Source organism: Oncorhynchus keta, chromosome 4 (genome assembly GCF_023373465.1).
Source record: "Oncorhynchus keta strain PuntledgeMale-10-30-2019 chromosome 4, Oket_V2, whole genome shotgun sequence".
NCBI lineage: Eukaryota > Metazoa > Chordata > Actinopteri > Salmoniformes > Salmonidae > Oncorhynchus > Oncorhynchus keta.
This window is the reverse complement of record NC_068424.1, coordinates 19,121,734-19,138,728: the sequence shown is the minus strand read 5'-3', so window position 1 is coordinate 19,138,728 and position 16,995 is coordinate 19,121,734. Positions and strand designations below refer to the sequence as shown.

Here is a 16,995-nt window from a genome sequence, read left to right as displayed (position 1 = left end):
AATCCAAAATGACTGAATGGAATTAATCATTCAACACAATAGTGATGACATACTGTACGAACAACTTTTTAATTACAGATACAAAGGTCTACATGTAACTGTTACAATATAATTCATACACTATCTATACAAAAGTATGTGGACACCACTTCAAATTAGTGCATTCGGATATTTCAGCCACACCCGTTGTTAACAGGTGTATACAATCGAGCACACAGGCATGCAATCTGATTAGACAAACATTGGCCGTAGAATGACCTTACTGAAGAGCTTAGTGACTTTCAACGTGCCACCGTCATAGGATGACACCTTTCCAACACGTCAGTTCATCAAATTTATGCCTTGCTAGAGTTGCCCCGGTCAACTGTAAGTGCTATTATATGTGAAGTTGAAATGTCTAGGAGCAACAACGGCTCAGCCGCAGAGTGGTAGGCCACACAAGCTTACAGAATGGGACCGCCGAGTGCTGAAGTGCATAGCACGTAAAATGAATCTGTCCTCGTTTGCAACACTCACTACCGTGTTCCAAACTGCCCCTGAAAGCAACAGCCTTTCAAATTAGGGAGGTGTTAAACAATGGAAGTGTTCATGAATTTACCTGCAAAAAAGCAGAGAACCATTTACACAGGTTATGTGATCTGTGAAAATGCCTGAATCATGACTAGGTCTTTAGGTGTATTCTAATTTGCAGTGTCTTTTTCAATCCCCTATGCTTTTCAGATGTACGAAAAAGCAGGCAAAAAGAAGCAGGCATGTTAAATTAATGGGATTTTGGTCTAAAGGATATCTCTCTCCGTCTCTCTGTCTTTCTCTCTCCATCCATCCCCATTTCTCTCTCTCTCTCTCTCTCTCTCTCTCTCTCTCTCTCTCTCTCTCTCTCTCTCTCTCTCTTTACGAATGCACGAACATCATGTGGTCCTGGCTTGGCGCTGTCGTCTCGTTGCTGAATCAAACAGCTTGGATCGTGGTAGGTGCTGTGTCACACAAGCAGCCACAGTTTACGTCTGTGCAATTTTAATGCGGCATCCACTCAGGACAGCATAGTGACTGTACGAACGTACTTGCGAGACACACCACTCAGAGAGAGACGCGCTACTTTATTTTTACCGACTTGACCTCGGGATATGATACAGAGCTGTTGCCAGGTTTTGAACCACTATTGCGCACGAATATATTGGATTTATTGTCGTGTGGAATAAAGACGCATATTTGAAAATGAACCCGCCGTGCGCGCGCTGTGGGAAAATTGTCTATCCGACAGAGAAAGTCAACTGCCTTGATAAGGTCAGATCACAATTTTAGGCAGTTGTCTAATCAGAATTGACTGCGCTGTATTTCAGGAGTCTGTTGGTAGATTTTTATACTTCGATTCAAACTTATCTTTGGCCACATAGCCTAATGTCACAAAAGAGTGAGTGCACTGCTACACACAAGACCAGATTATGCCAAAGTTTATAGGTGTATTATAGTAGCCTATCTATTGTAGCATACACTCTAAGAAAAAATCGTTCCAACAGGGTTCTTTGGCTTTCCCAATTGAATAACCATTTTGGGTTCTTCAAGGGGTTCTCCTATGGGGAAAGCCAAACAACCCTTTTAGCTTATGATAGGTTATAGATAGAAAAAAAAGTTGCTATGAGTTTAGGCCTATGAATCATATTGACATGACAAGGGGACGGAATAGCCTGCAAGTTTAGCCTTTATCCCCTGAAGGACATAGACTATTCAGATTTGCTCAATATGGAATGACTGTGAAATGTTCTTGAGTGTGATCTTTTCTTTTCACTAGATCAAAATATGAATGCTGATTTATGGTGGAATATAATAATACTAGTTCATGATCGTTTAATATTATTGCTGTCTAAATCAGACCTAGGTCTATACTAGGCTACAATCACTGCTACTACTACAGGTTAATTGTAAAAAGGTAACTTAGAAGTGAGCATCTTATGTCTGCTAAACCAACGGTATAGCCTTTATCTTGACCACTCAGCCCTGGGTCCTGCGTAACCCTGCAGGCCTACCCATTATCTAAACCACAAACCCTGGTCCTGCTTTATGGCCATATGGTATCAATGTGGCCCACTTTCTAAGGACATCACACATTACATCACATCATGCACATGCAATCAAACGGAACACATCACGGACATTGACTACTTTCGGTCACCTATCCAAGCAAATCTGTGGCCAAAACGCCAGTGGACAGTTGTAGCACAGGCGTATCTGCAACCAAATGCATGGCCTATTGTACAGCTCTGACACCTGCCACATATAGAGGCATATTCTTAGTTAAATTATTTGCTCAATTTGGAATCAGCAATTACCTCAGTTCCCGGAGGAGATGGCTGCCGTTTTACGGGTGCCTAACCAATTCTGCTATTGTGTGTTTTTTTTCTTATTTTGTACGTAATGTTTCTGCCACCGTCTCTTATGACCGAAAATAGCTTCTGGATATCAGAACAGTGATTACTCACCTCGTAGTGGATTAATATTTTTTTCTTTAACGAGTCGGACTGGATGAAGATTTTTTCTTTAACTAGTCGGACGCAAAGGATTTAGTTCAGACACCCAAATCATTCTCATGAAGAAGAGAGATATATCGGTGACATACAGTTGAAGTCGGAAGGTTACATACACCTTAGCCAATTACATTTAAACTCAGTTTTTCACAATCCCTGACATTTAATCCTAGTAAAAATTCCCTGTTTTAGGTCAGTTAGGATCACCACTTTATTTTAAGAATGTGAAATGTCAGAATAATAGTAGAGAGAATGATTTACTTCAGCTTTTATTTATTTCATCACATTCCCAGTGGGTCAGAAGTTTACATAACCTCAATTAGTATTTGGTAGCATTGCCTTTAAATTGTTTAACTTGGGTCAAACATTTCGGGTAGCCTTCCACAAGCTTCCCACAATAAATTGGGGGAATTTTGTCCCATTCCTCCTGACAGAGCTAGTGTAACCGAGTCAGGTTTGTAGGCCTCCTGGCTCGCACACCCTTTTTCAGTTCTGCCCACAAATATTCTATAGGTTTGAGGTCAGGGCTTTGCGATGGCCACTCCAATACCTTGACTTTGTTTTCCTTAAGCCATTTTGCCACAACTTTGGAAGTATGTTTGTGGTCATTGTACATTTGGAAGACCCATTTGCGACCAAGCTTTAACTTCCTGACTGATGTCTTGAGATTTTGCTTCAATATATCCACATAATTTTCCTGCCTCGCGATGCCATCTATTTTGTGAAGTGCACCAGTCCCTCCTGCAGCAAAGCATCCCCACAACATGATGCTGCCACCCCCGTGCATCACGGTTGGGTTGGTGTTCTTCAGCTTGTAAGCGTCCCCCTTTTTCCTCCAAACATATAAGCGTCCCTCTTTTTCCTCCAAACATAACGATGGTTATTATGGCCAAGCAGTTATATTTTTGTTTCATCAGACCAGAGGACATTTCTCCAAAAAGTACGATCTTTGTCCCCATGTGCAGTTGCAATCCGTATTCTGTCTTTTTTATGGCAGTTTTGAAGCAGTGTCTTCTTCCTTGCTGAGTGGCCTTTCAAGTTATGTCGATATAGGACTCACTTTACTGTGGATATAGATACTTTTGTACCTGTTTCCTCCAGCATCTTCACAAGGTCCTTTGCTGTTGCTCTGGGATTGATTTGCACTTTTCTCACCAAAGTATGTTCATCTCTAGGAGACAGAACGTTTCTCCTTCCTGAGCGGTATGACGGCGCGTGGTCCCATGTTGCTTATACTTGCGTACTATTGTTTGTACAGTTGAACGTGGTACCTTCAGGCGTTTGGAAATTGCTCCCAAGGATGACCAAACCTGTGGAGGTCTATACTTTTTTTTCTGAGGTCTTGGGCTGATTTCTTTTGAGTTTCCCATGATGTCAAGCAAAGAGGCACTGAGTTTGAAGGTAGGCCTTGAAATACATCCACAGGTACACCTCCTATTGACTCAAATTATGTCAATTAGCCTGTCAGAATCTTCTAAAGCCATGACATCATTTTCTGGACTGTTCCAAGCTGTTTAAAGGCACAGTCAACATAGTGTATATAAACTTCTGACCCACTGGAATTGTGATACAAGTGAGTATAAGTGAGATAATCTGTCTGTAAACAATGGAAAAATTACTTGTGTTTTGCACAAAGTAGATGTCCTAACCGACTTGCCCAAACTATAGTTTGTTAACCATACATTTGTGGAGTGATTGAAAAACAAGCTTTAATGACTCCAACCTAACTGTATCTAAACGTCCGACTTCAACTGTAGGTCGGGGTGCCTTGTAAGGATCTGACAGCAAGTGGGTAATCTGCCTCTACCATCAGTCCTATTTGCCAACCTACAATCATTAAATAACAAAATGGACGAGCTGCGATTACGAATTTCCTACCAACGAGACATTAAAAACTGTAATATGTTATGTTTCACAGAGTCATGGCTGAACGATGACATGGATAGCATAAAACTTGCGGGGTTTTTGCTGCATCTGCAAGATTATCTGTGTATATTTGTAAACAACAGCTTGTGCATGAAATCTAATATTAACGAAGTCTCGAGCTTTTGCTTGCCTGAGGTAAAGTATCTCATCATCAGCAGTAGACCACACTATTTATCAAGAGTTTTCTTCAATATTTTTGTAGCTGTCTATTTACAACCACAAACCGGTGCTGGCGCTAAGACCGCACTCAATGAGCTGTATAAGGCCATAAGAAAACAGAAAATGCTCATTCAGAGGTGGCGCTCCTAGTGGTCGGGGACTTTAATGCAGGGAACTTAAATCGGTTTTCTCTCATTTCTAAGAGCATGTTAAATGTGCAAGCAGAGGGGGGAAAACTCTCTAGACCACCTTTACTTCACACACAGAGTTGCGTACAAAGCTCTGATTCCTGCTTACAAGCAAAAACTAAAACAGGAAGCACTAGTGACTCGCTCAATACGGAGGTGGTCAGATGATGCAGATGCTAAGCTACAGGACTGTTTTGCTAGCACAGACTGGAATATGTTCTGGGATTCTTCCGATGGCATTGAGGAGTACACCACATCAGTCACTGGCTTCATCAATAAGTGTATCAATTACGTGGTCTCCACAGTGACCATACGTACATACCCCAACCCGAAGCCATGGTTTAAAGGCAACATCTGCATTGAGCTTAAGGGTAGCGTTGCCACTTTCAAGGAGCAGGACTCTCTATGCCTTCCGACGAACCATCAAACAGGCAAAGTGACAATACAGGACTGAGATTGAATTGTAATACACCGTTTCTGATGCTCGTTGGATGTGGCAGGGCTTGCAAACTATTACAGACTACAAATGAAGCACAGCCGCGAGCTGCCCAGTGACTCAAGCCTACCAGAAAATCTAAATTACTTCTACACTCACTTCAAAACAAGCAAGACTGAAGCATGCATGAGAGCATCAGCTGTTCCGGACAACTGTATGATCATGCTCTCCGTAGCCGATGTGAGTAAGTCCTTTAAACAGGTCAACATTCACAAGGTCGCAGGGCCAGACGAATTACCAGGACATGTACTCCAAGCATGCACTATGCACTGACCAACTGGCAAGTGCCTTCACTGACATTTTCAATCTGTCCCTGACTGAGTCTGTAATACCAACATGTTTCAAGCAGACCACCATAGTCCCTGTGCCCAAGAACACTAAGGTAACCTGCCTAAATGACTACTGACCCGTAGCACTCACATATGTAGACATGAAGTGCTTTGAAAGGCTGGCCATGGCTCACATCAAAACCTTTTTTACCAGAAACCCTAGACCCCATCCAATTTACATACCGCCCCAAAAGATCCACAGATGATGCAATCTCTATTGCACTCCACACTGCCCTTTCCCACCAGGACAAAAGGAACACCTACGTGAGAATGCTATTAATTGACTATAGCTCAGCTTTCAACACCATAGTGCCCTCAAAGCTCATCACTAAGCTAAGGAACCTGGGACTAAACACCTCCCTCTGCAACTGCATCCTGGACTTCCTGACAGGCCACCCCCCAGGGGGTAAGAGTAGGTAACAACACATCTGCCATGCCGATCCTCAACACGGGGGCCCATCAGGGGTGCGTGCTCAGCCCCCTTCTGTACTCCCTGTTCACCCATGACTGCATGGCCAGGAACGACAACAACACCTTCATTAAGTTTGCTGACGACTCAACAGTAGCCCTGATCATCCGACAACGATGAGACAACCTGTAGGGAGGAGGTCAGAGACCTGGCCATGTAGTGCCAGGATAACAACCTCTCCCTCAACGTGATCAAGACAAAGGTAATGATTGTGGGCTACAGGGAAAGGAGGACCAAGCACGCCCCCATTCTCATCGACGGGGCTGTAGTGGAGCAGATTGAGAGCTTCAGGTTCCTTGGTGTCCAACAAACTATCATGGTCCAAACACACCAAGACAGTCGTGAAGAGGGCACGACAAAGCCTATTCCCCCTCAGGAGATTGAAAATATTTGGCATGTGTCCTCAGATCCTCAAAAGGTTCTACAGCTGCACCGAGAGCATCCTGACTGGTTTTATCACTGCCTGGTCCGGCAACTGCTCGGCCTCTGGCCCGCAAGGCACTACAGAGGGTAATGTGTATGGCCAATTTCATCACTGGGGCCAAGCTTCCTCTCTACCAGGCGGTGTCAGAGGAAGGCCCTAAAAATTGTCAAAGACTCCAGCCTCCCAAGTCATAGACTGTTCTCTCTGCTACCGCACGACAAGCGGTACCGGAGCACCAAGTCGAATTACAAAAGGCTTCTTAACAGCTTTTACCCCCAAGCCATAAGACTCCAGAACAGCTAATCAATTGTCTACCCGGACTATTTGCATTGTCCCCTCCACACACACCTTCTTTTATGCTGCTGCTTCTCTGTTTATTATCTATGCATAGTTACTTTACCTCAACCTACATGTACATATTACCTCAATTACCTTGACTAACCTGTGCCCTGCACATTGACTCTGTAGCGGTACCCCCTGTAAATATCCTCGCTACTGTTATTTTACTGCTGCTCTTTAATTCTTTTAAAAAAAAAAAATTCTGTTTAACTTTTTAAAAACTTAACAAACAATGCAGTTAAGAAAAATAATTGTTAAGGGCTTGTAAGTAAGCGTTTCACACCTGTTGTATTCGGCACATTTGATTTGTTTTGATACGGTAACCTTTGTTGAATTCAGAAACCTTTCTTATTTTCTTTTTCACTTAATTGTTTAGAATCACTTCTCTTGGTTGTGGTCATAGAACTCTGGAATATTAGTTATGTCTCGGATGCCTTTCAACTAATGAAGGCACTTATTCATTCACAATTCTCAAATTTGAGCACCAGCAGAAGGCCAAACTTAATTGAAATATAATTTGTGTTTTCCTTTCCAGAATTGGCATAAAGGATGCTTCCACTGCGAGGTGTGTAAGATGACCCTGAACATGAAGAACTACAAAGGCTACGATAAGAAGCCCTACTGCAATGCGTGAGTACATTTGTTGCTTCAGTTATTTATACGCTTTGGTTTTAGGGCTTAAGTCAGTGGTCTCAAACAGTTTTGTTGATGAAGTGGCAGAAGTAGGGTATGAGCAGTGGGCATTAATGGGCAATGCATTTATAGTGGAGGTGATTTCCAATCCCGCTCTTGTGATAAGGTGGACCTGCCTGATACTATTTCGCTCTTGGCCATGAGGATATCTTCTTGGTCTAATGTTGTTGGGCTGGTGTGCGCGAGACCCAGGTTCGATTCCCACCAGTTCCACATGAACATAGAAAAAGGGAGTTGAGTCCAGATGAGAATTTCCTGACAAGACAGTGTTAGAGTACAGGAGAGGCCCATGTCTGTCCTCGTCTCCAAAGCCTGGTTAATCTACTAGTAATGTCAGGCTTGTTACATCTGAAACACACTCATAACATCCAGATGTGTCTGGCAAAGCTTTCAGATGAGAAATCTGAAGTATAGGCTGGAGACTGGCCTGATCCATAGAGCAACATGGCAAGTAGGGCCTTCTATAAGAGAGCACAACAAGTCTATTTCTGTCCCCCAGCATGAAAGCAGATGGAGGGCCAACGCTTTTGCCTGGTTTTCTGCTTTGCGTTTCTCTTTACTTCTCAGATAAACGTCCCTTAGCTTATTAGAGGCTCTTGCAGTAGCGCACAGAAGATTAATTCACGTGGACGGACGCATGCACGTACATGCGTGTACACACACACACACACACACACACACACACACACACACACACACACACACACACACACACACACACACACACACACACACACACACACACACACACACACACACACACACACACACACACACACACACACACTTACAGAAGTGCAATTACTGTCATTTACATTTAAGAGCACAGGACATAATACATTATTCGTTCTATTTATACCGTGGTATTGTTGAATACTCTTTTCTGATTGGCTTGAAAGGCATTCTAGAGCGATCATTATTTCCCTATAACACACAGTGTATTTGCATGGTAGAATTTTATGGCTATAGTTCCTTTTTAAACGTTTTATTTGAGCTGCTTTTGAAAGCAAAAGTCGAATTTAAAAAAGTTTTGTTATTTTCATAATAGCAAGCAAGAACTGTTTGTGTGGTGAACAAGAACTCGTTAGAGGTAACCAAGCACATGAGCTGTGGTTTATAACAGAGATAATCAATCGGGGCTCTATGCGTTCTCTAGAAAATAATGCAACTCCATTGAAAGTCAGTTCCTCTCCGTTAGTGCGTTGTGGAACACGCCTTCCACTCTGCTAGCGCGTTGTGGAACCCGCCTTCCACTCCGCTAGTTATGGAACACGCTTTCCGGGCGTTGTGGATCCCGCCTTCAACTCCGCTAGCACGTTGTGGAACACGCCTTCCACTCCGCTAGTTATGGAACACGCTTTCCGGGCGTTGTGGATCCCGCCTTCAACTCCGCTAGCGCGTTGTGGAACACGCCTTCCACTCCGCTAGTTATGGAACACGCTTTCCGGGCGTTGTGGATCCCGCCTTCAACTCCGCTAGCGCGTTGTGGAACACGCCTTCAACTCCGCTAGCGCGTTGTGGAACACGCCTTCAACTCCGCTAACGCGTTGTGGAACACGCCTTCAACTCCGCTAGCGCGTTGTGGAACACGCCTTCAACTCCGCTAGCGCGTTGTGGAACACGCCTTCAACTCCGCTAACGCGTTGTGGAACACGCCTTCAACTCCGCTAGCGCGTTGTGGAACACGCCTTCAACTCCGCTAGCGCGTTGTGGAACACGACTTCCACTCCGCTAGCGCGTTGTGGAACACTCCTTCAACTCCGCTAGCATGTTGTGCAACACGCCTTCAACTCCGCTAGCGCGTTGTGGAACACGCCTTCAACTCCGCTAACGCGTTGTGGAACACGACTTCAACTCCGCTAGCGCGTTGTGGAACACGCCTTCAACTCCGCTAACGCGTTGTGGAACACTCCTTCAACTCCGCTAACGCGTTGTGGAACACGCCTTCAACTCCGCTAACGCGTTGTGGAACACTCCTTCAACTCCGCTAGCGCGTTGTGGAACACTCCTTCAACTCCGCTAACGCGTTGTGGAACACTCCTTCAACTCCGCTAACGCGTTGTGGAACACTCCTTCAACTCCGCTAACGCGTTGTGGAACACTCCTTCAACTCCGCTAGCGCGTTGTGGAACACGCCTTCAACTCCGCTAACGCGTTGTGGAACACTCCTTCAACTCCGCTAGCGCGTTGTGGAACACGCCTTCAACTCCGCTAACGCGTTGTGGAACACTCCTTCAACTCCGCTAACGCGTTGTGGAACACGCCTTCAACTCCGCTAACGCGTTGTGGAACACTCCTTCAACTCTGCTAACGCGTTGTGGAACACGCCTTCAACTCCGCTAACGCGTTGTGGAACACGCCTTCAACTCCGCTAACGCGTTGTGGAACACGACTTCCACTCCGCTAGCGCGTTGTGGAACACGACTTCAACTCCGCTAGCGCGTTGTGGAACACGCCTTCAACTCCGCTAACGCGTTGTGGAACACGACTTCAACTCCGCTAACGCGTTGTGGAACACGACTTCAACTCCGCTAGCGCGTTGTGGAACACGCCTTCAACTCCGCTAACGCGTTGTGGAACACTCCTTCAACTCCGCTAACGCGTTGTGGAACACTCCTTCAACTCCGCTAACGCGTTGTGGAACACGACTTCAACTCCGCTAGCGCGTTGTGGAACACGCCTTCAACTCCGCTAACGCATTGTGGAACACTCCTTCAACTCCGCTAACGCGTTGTGGAACACGCCTTCAACTCCGCTAACGCGTTGTGGAACACTCCTTCAACTCCGCTAGCGCGTTGTGGAACACTCCTTCAACTCCGCTAACGCGTTGTGGAACACTCCTTCAACTCCGCTAACGCGTTGTGGAACACTCCTTCAACTCCGCTAACGCGTTGTGGAACACTCCTTCAACTCCGCTAGCGCGTTGTGGAACACGCCTTCAACTCCGCTAACGCGTTGTGGAACACTCCTTCAACTCCGCTAGCGCGTTGTGGAACACGCCTTCAACTCCGCTAACGCGTTGTGGAACACTCCTTCAACTCCGCTAACGCGTTGTGGAACACGCCTTCAACTCCGCTAACGCGTTGTGGAACACTCCTTCAACTCTGCTAACGCGTTGTGGAACACGCCTTCAACTCCGCTAACGCGTTGTGGAACACGCCTTCAACTCCGCTAACGCGTTGTGGAACACGACGTCCACTCCGCTAGCGCGTTGTGGAACACGACTTCAACTCCGCTAGCGCGTTGTGGAACACGCCTTCAACTCCGCTAACGCGTTGTGGAACACGACTTCAACTCCGCTAACGCGTTGTGGAACACGACTTCAACTCCGCTAGCGCATTGTGGAACACGCCTTCAACTCCGCTAACGCGTTGTGGAACACTCCTTCAACTCCGCTAGCGCGTTGTGGAACACTCCTTCAACTCCGCTAACGCGTTGTGGAACACTCCTTCAACTCCGCTAACGCGTTGTGGAACACGCCTTCAACTCCGCTAACGCGTTGTGGAACACGCCTTCAACTCCGCTAACGCGTTGTGGAACACTCCTTCAACTCCGCTAACGCGTTGTGGAACACTCCTTCAACTCCGCTAGCGCGTTGTGGAACACTCCTTCAACTCCGCTAACGCGTTGTGGAACACTCCTTCAACTCCGCTAGCGCGTTGTGGAACACGCCTTCAACTCCGCTAGCGCGTTGTGGAACCGACCTTCCACGTAGTTCATTATTTTCCATAGAACACATAGCCCCTCGTTGATTATCCCTTACATAAACCACAGCTCATGTTCTTGGTTACCTCTACCGAGCTCTTGTTCAGATCTGCAGGGAAGGGGTGTGTGTAAACCCTCTTACCTGAACAAGTGTGGGTCCGTTCAAGGGTCTGATGCTAGTGTGGAAGTATAGTGCAGTATGTTGACGAGGAACACCTCCAGCATTTCAACAACAGCATTTTAAAGTATATTTAATCTGCTGTCCTTATGTTGTTATTGATTGGGTTTCAATGTAGCCTTCATTTGAACAATATATAAAGCATAGACACGATCTATTTTGCTGTATTATCAGCACACGCACACACACAGTAGAAATGCCAAAAAAATGTTTTCAGCAAATATCTTGTTTGTCTGTTGCATGCTGCTTCAACACATTTGTTTAGAGTAATCCCCAAGAAAAGACTGCATTATAAATGTATACAGGAAAGCCTACCGAAACACAGCCTCTACACTCTGTCCTACCCTTGTCACACACCCAATAGCATTTAATTAATGGCTCCTTTGGGTGAAAATGACCTCTGACCCCTTAGGGCCATAAAACCATTTCCTCTCACTGGCTAATAGACTTGTAGAATAGGCCACCTATTTCATTATGATACTACACCTCTCCATAGCCTATAGAAGCCCTTAGTGTTCTGACTATATTCCCTATGTGGAATTTCCCAAATTCCTTAAGTGATATTCAGTATCCCTGATAGGAAGGTGTTCCTTAATGTGTTGGGGTGGTGCATTCTTTTAATTAAGCCCACCCCCACGGGTTCCAAACCTTGGGTCAGTTCCTCAAAGGTTCTTACAATAATCAATGTTCTTGGGACTCTCTCTCTCTCTCTCTCTCTCTCTCTCTCTCTCTCTCTCTCTCTCTCTCTCTCTCTCTCTCTCTCGCTCTCTCTCTCTCTCTCTCCTTCCTCAATTGCCCCGTCTTTTTACAGTGGGAAGATGAAAGAGAAAATTGAGGAAGGATTAGAAAAGCACATTGTCAGCATTGTGCTGGGATTCAGGCCTTCCCAACATCAACATGCTCAACCCTCTTAGGATTCTGTGTGTTATTTAGTGCAATTAATTTTCAGTCCTGTGCTACCTTCATTTACACATTGGTGCAGTGCTCATCTCTCTCTTTATTGCTCTCTCTCACTCTCATGCTCACTCTTTTGCTTTCTCTCACCCTTTCTATGTTGCTCTCTGTTTCTCTTTCAACATTTTGGGGAAAGGAATGCTACTTAGCCTTTGACCTCCCTCTCTTCCGGAGTCTCAGGACAGAATCTACAAAGTTGCATTAATGGAAACTTTTCCCACCTCTGTGTCTATGTGCTGTATCATAAGAGAAAACAGGAAGACTTTTGGATTCTCCAGTATCTCCCTCTATACACACATATGTTGTCAGATTTTTGGTCATGATACAGTAATACAGTTGTAATAAACTCTCAAATCTTACAGATTGTGTCTTGCATTTACATTTTAGTCTTATACCGAGCGACGTACAGTCAGTCCTGGGGTGGTATGATGAATCAAGTGAGACCCTGGAGTCACTCTGTGCAGCGTTCACCTCCGCTTAAAGTGGCAATCAGCAGTAGAAACAATAACAAAGCGTACTCCCCACCCCTGTTTTGGTAAAAAGCTGAGGGATGGGGCTGGAGAAATGTAACCAATCTCAAATTCATAGACAGAGCTATGGATGCAACGACTGACCATACATGATATAAAAATTATAGTTTAAACAATGTTTTGAGGCTATATAGTATGACAGTTAAACTAAGCTCGTGAGGCATTTCTAAGTTATGTTCTTCAAGAATCAATGGGTACATATTAGAGGTCGACCGATTATGATTTTTCAACGCCGATACCGATTATTGGAGGACCAAAAAAGCCAATACCGATTTAATCGGCTGATTATTTTTACATTTATTTGTAATAATGACAATTACAACAATACTGAATGAACACTTATTTTAACTTAATATAATACATCAATAAAATCAATTTAGCCTCAAGTAAATAATGAAACATGTTCAATTTGGTTTAAATAATGCAAAAACAAAGTGTTGGAGAAGAAAGTAAAAGTGCAATATGTGCTATGTAAGAAAGCTAACGTTTCAGTTCCTTGCTCAGAACATGAGAACATATGAAAGCTGGTGGTTCCTTTTAATATGAGTCTTCAATATTCCCAGGTAAGAAGTTTTAGGTTGTAGTTATTATAGGAATTATAGGACTATATTCCTGTATACCATTTGTATTTCATTAACCTTTGACTATTGGATGTTCTTATAGGCACTTTAGTATTGTGTAACAGTGTAGCTTCCATCCCTCTCCTTGCTCCTCCCTGGGCTCGAACCAGCAACACAACGACAACAGCCACCATCGAAGCAGAGTTACCCATGCAGAGCAACGGGAACAACTACTAGAAGGCTCAGAGCAAGTGACGTTTGAAACGCTATTAGCGCGCTAACTAGCTAGCCATTTCACTTCGGTTACACCAGCCTCATCTCGGGAGTTGATAGACTTGAAGTCATAAACAGCGCAATGCTTGGCGCACAATGAAGAGCTGCTGGCAAAATGCACAAAAGTGCTGTTTGAATGAATGTTTACGCGCCTGCTTCTACCTTCCACCGCTCAGTCAGATACTTAGATATTTGTATGCTTGTGTGCTCAGTCAGATTATATGCAACGCAGGACATGCTAGATAATATCTAGTAATATCATCAACCATGTGTAGTTAACTAGTGATTATGATTGATTGTTTTTTATGAGATAAGTTTAATGCTAGCTAGCTAGCAACTTACCTTGGCTTACTGCATTCGCATAACAGGCAGTCTCCTTGTGGAGTGCAACGAGAGAGAGGCAGGTCGTTATTGCGTTGGACTAGTTAACTGTAAGGTTGCAAGATTGGATCCCCTGAGCTGACAAGGTGAAAATCTGTCGTTCTGCCCCTGAACAAGGCAGTTAACCCACCGTTCCTAGGCCGTCATTGAAAATAAGAATGTGTTCTTAACTGACTTGCCTAGTTAAATAAAGGTATAAAAATATATATATATATTTTTTAAATCGGCACCCAAAAATACCTAATTAATCGGCCATTCTTATTCATCTGTCGACCTCTAGGACATATCATTAACTTATAAGTCCAAAAATGGATGTAACAACTGCAGATTGCCCCTTTTTAATAGACAATGCTTTGAGCTCACTGCAGGTCAAGGGAAAGCACACGGTCAATTATATGTCAGGGGAAGAGGGCATTTTTAATCTGCCATTCCTGGTTCTTTTGAAATAAACCTGTTTGACACTGTGCCCAGTTCATCACTAATATTTAAGCAGATTACTAATATTTAACTGCTCTTGTATTGCAGTGTAAAGGAAGGCTTATAGTCAGTCCTGCCATTTCCATCTTTTAAATACAATTTTCCTTCAAATATTTATATTCATATTTATTTTTCAGTTAGAATAATTAACAGTATGTTATCTGACGTCTGACAGCTCATTAGAAAGTGATGATGCAAAGATGTACCCCATTTCTGAGCCTTTCGTGTAGTGACATTTCGTAACGACTGCTATTGAAGGACTTGATAAATGCCCCAAAAGCTAAGTAGCATTTCAAATACACAAGATAAGAGGACGTTTCATTGTACTCAACACATACAGGGGTTGACAATGTTCTTTTGTCTGACAGAGACAGAGACAACGTCATTTGTCATGCAGACAAGAAATATGAGGGAAACTTATGTAACTCTCTGACTAATCTTTTATGAGATGACCCAGAACTGAAAAGCTGTGAAAAGGCATAGATCTAAAGCAGAGTATATTTTATAGAAGAAGAATGTTATGCATGAATAGTTGAAGAAACAAAAGCAAAACCATTAGTTATGTGTTGCATCAAAGCATGTCATTTGATAAGCCTCTCTGTCATAAAGGTTTACCTGCTGTCTTAACACAAAGGGTGCATCTTAATAGTCAAATGCGCTGCATCTTCTCCTCATCTCCTTGCCTCTTCTACAGTAATATCAAAGAACGGGACAGGTGAAAGTGATTTACAGGTCATTCAGTTCCATCGTTTTCTATATTGCTATCACCTAAACTGTCTTTTCAGATCAGTAAAGATTTATAGTTTTATTTTTATATTGTCATTTGCACAAGTAGGGGTGAAATGCCTTTCTTGCAAGTTATTTTCCCAACAATGCAATAATCAATATCAATATACAGTATAGTACTATACAATCAAGTAAAGTAGGACAAAAAAAGACGAGAAATAGAAATAAGAAGAACACAAGAAAAGTAAGTAAGCTATATACAGGGTCAGTTCCAGGGTCAGTGCCAATACCATAATAAATGTTGTAGCAGGCTCAAGGGAGTGGGGTTTCCACGTCACCAAGTTCAATAACAAAACATGCACCAGGAGCACAACTAGAATGCAAATAGGGAGTTTAATAGGTATTTTGGTACACTGGGTAAGAAGGAAGAATTCACCAATTACTTCCCAGTCCACACGCCGTTCTCGTTCCGTTCTCGAGGGGTAATCCTCACACTCGGGTCCTCAGCCAATCCGGTTCGGTGCACAAGGGGGGTAGTCCGACAGTCCAGGTCACAACGTGTAATCACACAGATATTGTTCTCTCTTCTCCCACTCTTCATAACGCACTTTGTTCTCTCCTTACTCTGCCACTTCGTGCAGGCTGCTTCCTCCTTTATCTCCAAACATTCCCTGGTTAAACCTCTCTGGGATATGTGGGATGGAAGCGTCCCACCTGGCCATAAGCCAGTGAAAATGCAGAGCGCCAAATTCAAATAAATTACTATAAAAATCAAACTTTCATTAAATCACACATGCAAGATACCAAATTAATGCTGAACTTGTTAAGCCAGCCAACATGTCAGATTTCAAAAAGGCTTTTTGGTGAAAGCAAACGATGCTATTATCTGAGGATAGCATCATAGTATACAGAGAGAGAAGCATATTTCAACCCTACAGGCGCGACACAAAACGCAGAAATAAAAATATGATTCATGCCTTACCTTTGACGAGCTTCTTTTGTTGGCACTCCGATATGTCCCATAAACATCACAAATGGTCCTTTTGTTCGATTAATTCCATCGATATATATCCAAAATGTCCATTTATTTGGCGCGTTCCAACTTGCGCAAAGGGAGTGCAAAATATCTCAAAAGTTAGACATTTCAAACTACTTTTGTAATAAAACTTTAGGTATTTGTTAACGTAAATAATCGCTAAAATTGAAGACGGGATGATCTGTGTTCATTACAGGAGGAAAACAAACTATAGCTAGCTTTCTGGTCATGCGCCCCTATCTAACAGTACACTTCAAGTTAACCTCGTGGCCAAACTTCTTCATTACACAAAGGAAAAACCTCAACCAATTTCCACTGTTCACATACAGTGGAAGCGGTAGGAACTGCAAGAAGGTCCCTTAGAAATCTGGATTCCCAATGAAAACCCATTGAAAAGAGAGTGACCTCAAAAAAAAACTCTGAATGGTTTGTCCTCGGGGTTTCGCCTGCTAAATAAGTTCTGTTATACTCACAGACATGATTCAAACAGTTTTAGAAACTTCAGAGTGTTTTCTTCCAAATCGACTAATAGTATGCATATCTTATCTTCTGGGGATGAGTAGCAGGCAGTTGAATTTGGGCATGCTTTTCATCCAAAATTCCGAATGCTGCCCCCTATCCTAGAGAAGT

At 43.6% G+C, this 16,995-nt stretch overlaps 1 protein-coding gene across 2 annotated transcripts in view; it reads left to right on the top strand.

Moving 5' to 3' along the window:
• The first annotated feature begins 882 nt into the window (after nt 1-882).
• Nucleotides 883-16,995, top strand: part of LOC118370384 (LIM zinc-binding domain-containing Nebulette-like) — a 50,778-nt gene continuing 34,665 nt past the window's right edge. The window contains exons 1-2 of one of the 2 annotated variants that reach the window (XM_052503539.1): nt 883-967; nt 7,388-7,482. In XM_052503539.1, coding sequence (XP_052359499.1) covers nt 911-967; nt 7,388-7,482 — 152 coding nt within the window. In that variant the 5' untranslated portion in view covers nt 883-910. The other variant, XM_052503533.1, reaches the window with a different exon arrangement.